The sequence below is a fragment of the Plasmodium brasilianum genome (assembly GCF_023973825.1).
Source record: "Plasmodium brasilianum strain Bolivian I chromosome Unknown PB_00_08, whole genome shotgun sequence".
Taxonomy (NCBI): Eukaryota; Apicomplexa; class Aconoidasida; order Haemosporida; family Plasmodiidae; genus Plasmodium; species Plasmodium brasilianum.
The window spans coordinates 77888-84219 of NW_027122927.1; the positions used below are offsets into that span (position 1 = coordinate 77888).

At 18.8% G+C, this 6332-nt stretch overlaps 2 protein-coding genes across 2 annotated transcripts; both read right to left on the reverse strand.

Annotated features, from left to right (window-relative positions):
- Positions 1-1366: 1366 nt before the first annotated feature.
- On the reverse strand, positions 1367-2268 carry MKS88_000235 (fam-m protein; the record flags this gene model as incomplete). Its single annotated transcript, XM_067219234.1, has 3 exons — positions 1367-1607; positions 1668-1792; positions 2182-2268. 3 exons carry the CDS (start codon positions 2266-2268, stop codon positions 1367-1369), a joined length of 453 nt encoding a protein of 150 aa, XP_067070432.1.
- Positions 2269-4983: 2715 nt separating this feature from the next.
- On the reverse strand, positions 4984-5940 carry MKS88_000236 (uncharacterized protein; the record flags this gene model as incomplete). The annotated part of the gene is made up of 3 exons (XM_067219236.1): positions 4984-5063; positions 5136-5727; positions 5854-5940. 3 exons carry the CDS (start codon positions 5938-5940, stop codon positions 4984-4986), a joined length of 759 nt encoding a protein of 252 aa, XP_067070433.1.
- Positions 5941-6332: the final 392 nt, after the last annotated feature.

The window sequence follows — 6332 nt, forward strand, 5'->3', positions numbered from 1 at the left end:
TTCTGTATCCTTTAATTGACAGATTACTTTACAGGTTCATTTATTATTTTACATTTAATACTCTACGTAAAATATATTTTTACTCATATAAAAATTTATAAATTCATATATAACTTATGATATAAATTATGTAAATTGAGAGCACTATATAATAAAATCATAATAATAATTTATATATATAGGAATTTATCAGTTTGAAAATATATAATATTTTCAAACGTATATTATTTTTCTATTAATTATACTTATAAACAAGAGTAAAAACTAATATATATATGAACTAAATACGTATATATAATGAAACTATTTCATAATATATATATTAATTACCCTAAAAATAATTTACATTTTACAAATATATAACACATTTTTAAATATATCCAATAATCAGGGAGAAAAGAAGACTATTTGTAGATATTATCTGATTATATATGAATAACATTAGTTTATTTATTTAATATTTTAATGATATAAAAACGTATCACATAAAATATGTTTATTGATTCATTTTCAATTTCATATATATTTAGTTAATATTTTCAGAAATGAATTATAACAACAATTAGACAAGCAATTAATATAACAGTCCTTTTTAACTGTTAACTGTAAAGAATTAAAATAGCATAGTTTATAAACAGTTATAAATAGGTAAAATTAAGAAGTATACAATTTTATTATATATTTATAATTTTACATTAATACTACTCAAAAAATGTAGAAGTTCTTTACATTAACTTTTACAGTAAATATGTTCCCTTGTATATTTTTTCATAAAGCTTATTTTATATAATAAATATTAACTCTCTTTTTAAGTTAAAAAAAAAAAGGATACTTTTATAAATATCCATGCAACACAATACTTTATCTTCTTATAATTAGGTTCAAAAAAAGACATTTTTATTTTTAATTTAATATAATAATATATTTTCTTATTAGACTGAACCTATAATAATTTTAGAGTAATAAATGATGTAAAATGGGGAGTATTGCCTTTTAGTACAAATACGTATCACCAGAGATCTATTCAATTATATGAATTTGGGTATTATATATTCATTTCAAAGCAAAAATATAATGTTTTCATGTAAGCCTATTTTAATATACGAATATACATATGCCAAATATAATTTGGTTGAAGTAGTATAATAAAATGTAAAATGGAAATATAAAAACATTCAAATTCTCAAAAAAAATAAGATTATATTTATTTATTATTGTATATCGGAACGCTAATTGCACACACATGAAATTATAGACTTATTCCATTTATAGCTATGCATATTAGAAATATATCAATAAAGATTTTACATGTGTTAGACTATAATAATAATTTCAGTTTTAAAAAATACATATTTTTCATTACTCATTACTCCATCATCAACATCAGTTTCTTATATTTTTCATTATTTCTTAAGACCCTATAAATTTCTATTATAACTATTACGGATATTTCAATGATAATTAAGCCACATATTGCTATATAGATATAGGATTTTACGTCATTTCTCAACTTTCCTAAAACACTATAAAAACCTTTAAATAATGAAATCTTTTGCACCCACGCATCTATAGTACTTATAAATGCTAATTTTAGAAGTACCGATAACCTTATTCCCAAGAAGAAAAAAAGAAAAAATATAGTAACTCCTTATCTGTATTTTCTAAACTTTATTTTATTCAAAGCTATATCACCAATTCTCCTGTTTTTCTCAAGAAAATCATCATAAACTTTTTTTAATCCATTTTTTTTCAAAATGGCAGTGCTTTCCATCGAAAATTCCATTTTCATAATCTGTTATTTCTTTATAGTATTGTGCCTTATTTAATGAATTCTTATTTGATTTTTTCTCTTTTCCTTTTGTCACTTTTTCTATATTCAGTATATCCTTTTTTCTGTACTCTTCTTTGTTTTGCATATTCTCTTTTAATCTTTAAATATTTTAATCCTTATCATGTTTATAATTTTCCAGTAGTCAAAAAAATCATTGTATCCAATTTTCTACCAATATTATAGTTCTATTGCAAAGATTTATCAAACATGCAATAATGTGAAAAAAAAAAAAAATATAGAAAATATTTTATTTTTAAAAGATAAATAGTTAATTCCACTAAATGTTATTAATAAAAATAAAACTCGTAAAATATGTATAATTCAAATATTTTTAAATAATAATATCATACCACATCGTTGTTAAATTGACGTATCCACATTAAAAGGATGAAAGAAGAAATTTTAACAAATACGATTTGTTTAATTTTATATTCCATTATATATACTTTTAATATTCATATATGTTAATTAAAAAAATATTACTAATAAAAAAGTAAATAGTTCCAATGATAAAAGATATTACTTTTATTTAAATATTTACTTTTATTATTGTTTTGGAGATAATTAGTAAAAATTATATTACTATAATGGATTTTACAGAAAATACAAAGCTCAATATCATTGAAAATATATTATATAATTTTTATTATAATAATATTTATAATAAAGGCACTCCTTAAAATATAATTATTTGTATTTATTCAAAAATAATGAAAATATATAACTTATAATTAATTTGGTGCACTTATTAAGCAACTTTTTTATAAATATTATCAAAATTAAGTAGAAAAATAAATATGTGATTTCATAATATTTCTAATTATTGATTTTATATAGAATGTAGAGCGTAAAGGATATGGATAATACATTATTCTATATATAATTACAGTAAGAACAAATCATAAGGATTTTATCATACTAATTATTCAAGGTGTATAAACATTATTCTTAGGAAAAATCTTTTACTATTCTTAATAGAAATCTATTATTATAGTATTATAGTAATAATATATCTAGAAATTATTATTTTATGATATTTTAATCATAACTGATGCTATAGGTAATCTTTAAGCGCATTCAAACATCTATACTATATTATACATTTATAAAAAAATTTTATATATGTACCTAAATAATGTGTGTACTAATATATATTTTAAAGTATAAAAGGAATGTATTTTTATATTTGTTCCATAATTTTTGATAATTATAATTTTTAATTATATAGAATTTGTAGTATCATTTCTAAATGAAGAATTTTTATAGGATTATACTTTATATTTTTGATATTTTTTTTAATTAATTATATTTATATAAAAGAAACATAAATATAGAATAAGGATCTTATTTTCAAAATATAATTATTCATTCTGTCTACACATTTACTTGTTTTATAAATGGTCTAATTAGTTTTTACAAGTTATAGTAATATTTAATATTAAAGACAATATATATACACATACTCTTTATTAAAGTTTTTACAAATATTTTCATTTTCATTATGAAGTATTTCTCTATCTGCTAGTATAATTTTCTATAGGTACTAATTTTAATTTGGAAAAACAAAAATATTCATGGGCTGTTTCACTGTATAATTCATTATTTTCAAAATTTATGTAAAGATGATAATTAAAGCATTATTAATATTATATTATGATTTTTATTTTAATTCATAAAAAATAATATTTAATAAATGTAATATTGTTATGAAATTTATTTGTTAAACTGTTGTATGTGTTATCTTACAAAAAACATTTAGTTAAAACTCTTCACAAAAAACATAGTAAACCACTAAATATAACTAATTAATACACACAAAACAATAAAAAATAAATGTTACTGTTTATATATCATCCGGACGAACGAAATTATTTTTATTTTTTGATTTTCTCTTTTAAATCCCCACTATTGCATTGAAGAAATTACTAGTTATAAATACAAACTATACATATTATCATTTACTTTTAAATAATATTAAATATTAGCTTAATATATTTATATACGATTTTAAAAACTAGGATATATATATATATATATATATATATAAATGATTATATATGTATAATTATATTATTGCAAATTCAAAATAGATTTATCTTAAATACTTTAAATGAAAATTTCTATATACATAAATAACACATTTTCATAAGTCTATTATTATTAAAAAAAAAAAAAAAAAAAATAAAAGAACTTCAAAATATTATCTATTAATATAAGACTACATTTAATTCGTTAATTTCGTTCCCTATTGAGATAAAATGTATATATATATAGTATGTTTATTTATAAATTTTCAATCTAACATATATTTAAGTAATTTTACGAAATTTAATTAACTCAAAGATTAAACGCAATAATAAATAATAAATACTTCTAATTTATCAATTAATGATGTAATTCTTATAATTCTTGATACATTAAACAATTATAAATAGAACTTACTTTATAATGGTATTTTTTTATTGTATATCAATACTCTATCTTTTAAGTCATAGAATTAGCACTAAGCATTTGTTAAAAAATTATATAATATAAATATTTTATATAATCAGTTCTTCATAAAATTTATTTTAAAGAATACATATTAAGGGCTTTTTAATATATATATATATATATATTCAAAAAAACAACTTTACTTTGCTTCATTTAATAAAAAGAACACAAGTTAAGCTTTTATTTAAAACTAATGATATATTTTTATAATTGCATCAACATATAATAATTTTTGAATAAAACAACATAAAAAATAAAATGCACAATTTCATAAAGTACAAATATATATAAATGCATATGACTAAAATTACATTATTTTTCTTATGATATATTATTTTAAACACTGAAAAATAAAATATTCATAAGAATCAAATGAAATATGAACATATATAAGTATATATTAATCTATGACACTTAAATGTATTATGAATATACCTTAGAATACACAATAAAAAACATAAAAATATTTAAATTCGCAAAAAAACATAGAACATATTTTTGCATTATCCGTTAACCAAAAAGAGAATATATATATAAATGTATTTATAAAATTATGTAATTATATGTAGGTATATAAAACCCATGACTAAATATACTACAAATATTACAGCATATTAAAAACTTCACTACAGAAAGTAATATATATCCTACTTTATATTTTACTTTTTCCTGAACTTAATTCTTTCATAATTTTTAACTTTATTATGGTAATAAACAATCCATGATATAATTACAATTCCTAATATAAAGAAAAGTAAAAAATATGTTAGAGTACGGCACATACTTCTAAAAAAAATTATCCTTTGGTTACCTTTAACTACTACAACATGCTTGAACATTTCCTCTAAAAAGCTACCCGAACAAGCATTCCTAAAAGCTGTTATCTTCTCTTTACCAATTAAATCAAACAATAAAATATATAGTTCACTCGAAACTCCATAACCTGAAGAAATTTCTACTATGAACCCTATGCATAACAACAATAATAATATGCAAGGATATTTGATTCTTAATAAAAATTTTTTAAGTATTATTTTTTTGTAAAGCTTATCACTAATTGTTTTGTTCCTTTGAAGAAAATCTACATAATCGAGTTCTTTAAATATTTTCTTTTCCAAATGGGAATATTTTTTGGTTTCAAATATACAAGATTTATTTTTCATTTTTTTTTTAAGTCCTCTTACACTCCTTGGTAAGCTCTCATTTGAGTAATTCTTTTTCCCTAAGGAATCTTTTTCATTATTAGATATATCTTGCTTATCATAAACCATATTTGGTAACTCTTCTTTTAAACATACAATACACGAATCCTTATCCTGCTTATATTTTGCCAGAATACGATAATTTCTTGCGTATAATTTTCTATGACTGTACAATTTATTCAAAGATTTGTTATGCGTACTCTAAAAAAACAAAAAAAAAGTTTATCAATTGATCAAATGAATAATCTCACACTAAAAGAAGTACTAATAAAAATAAAATACAAATAATAGAAATAATACAAATATCCTTAAATAATATTATCCAACCGAATAAGTATCAATATTACATATCCAACAGAAAAAGATTAACGTAGATATTTTTTTAAATAAAAAGGTCTTTATTTCTTGTTCCATCATATATATCTTTAATGCAATGATATCCTTAGCAAGTATATAATTAACAATAATAAAATATTCTTTTTAAAATATATGATACTATTATTATTTATTTAATTATTCTTTGTTATTTTTTCGTAAAAATATAATAAAAAGTTCAAATATATAATTTTTCATTTTAAAAGAAACAAAGAAATATAAGCTCAAAAATAAACTATAAAATTTTTATTTTAATGTTATTTATAAAAAAGTAACTTTAATTAATATAATACAAAATGAGGTCATTAATAGATATTCATAATATGTTAATTATTTATTTAATATAGTGAAGTTATTAAATAAATTTTTTATCAATTTTCATAAAAAATAAATATATATATATACTTTCTTAATATATATATATATACATA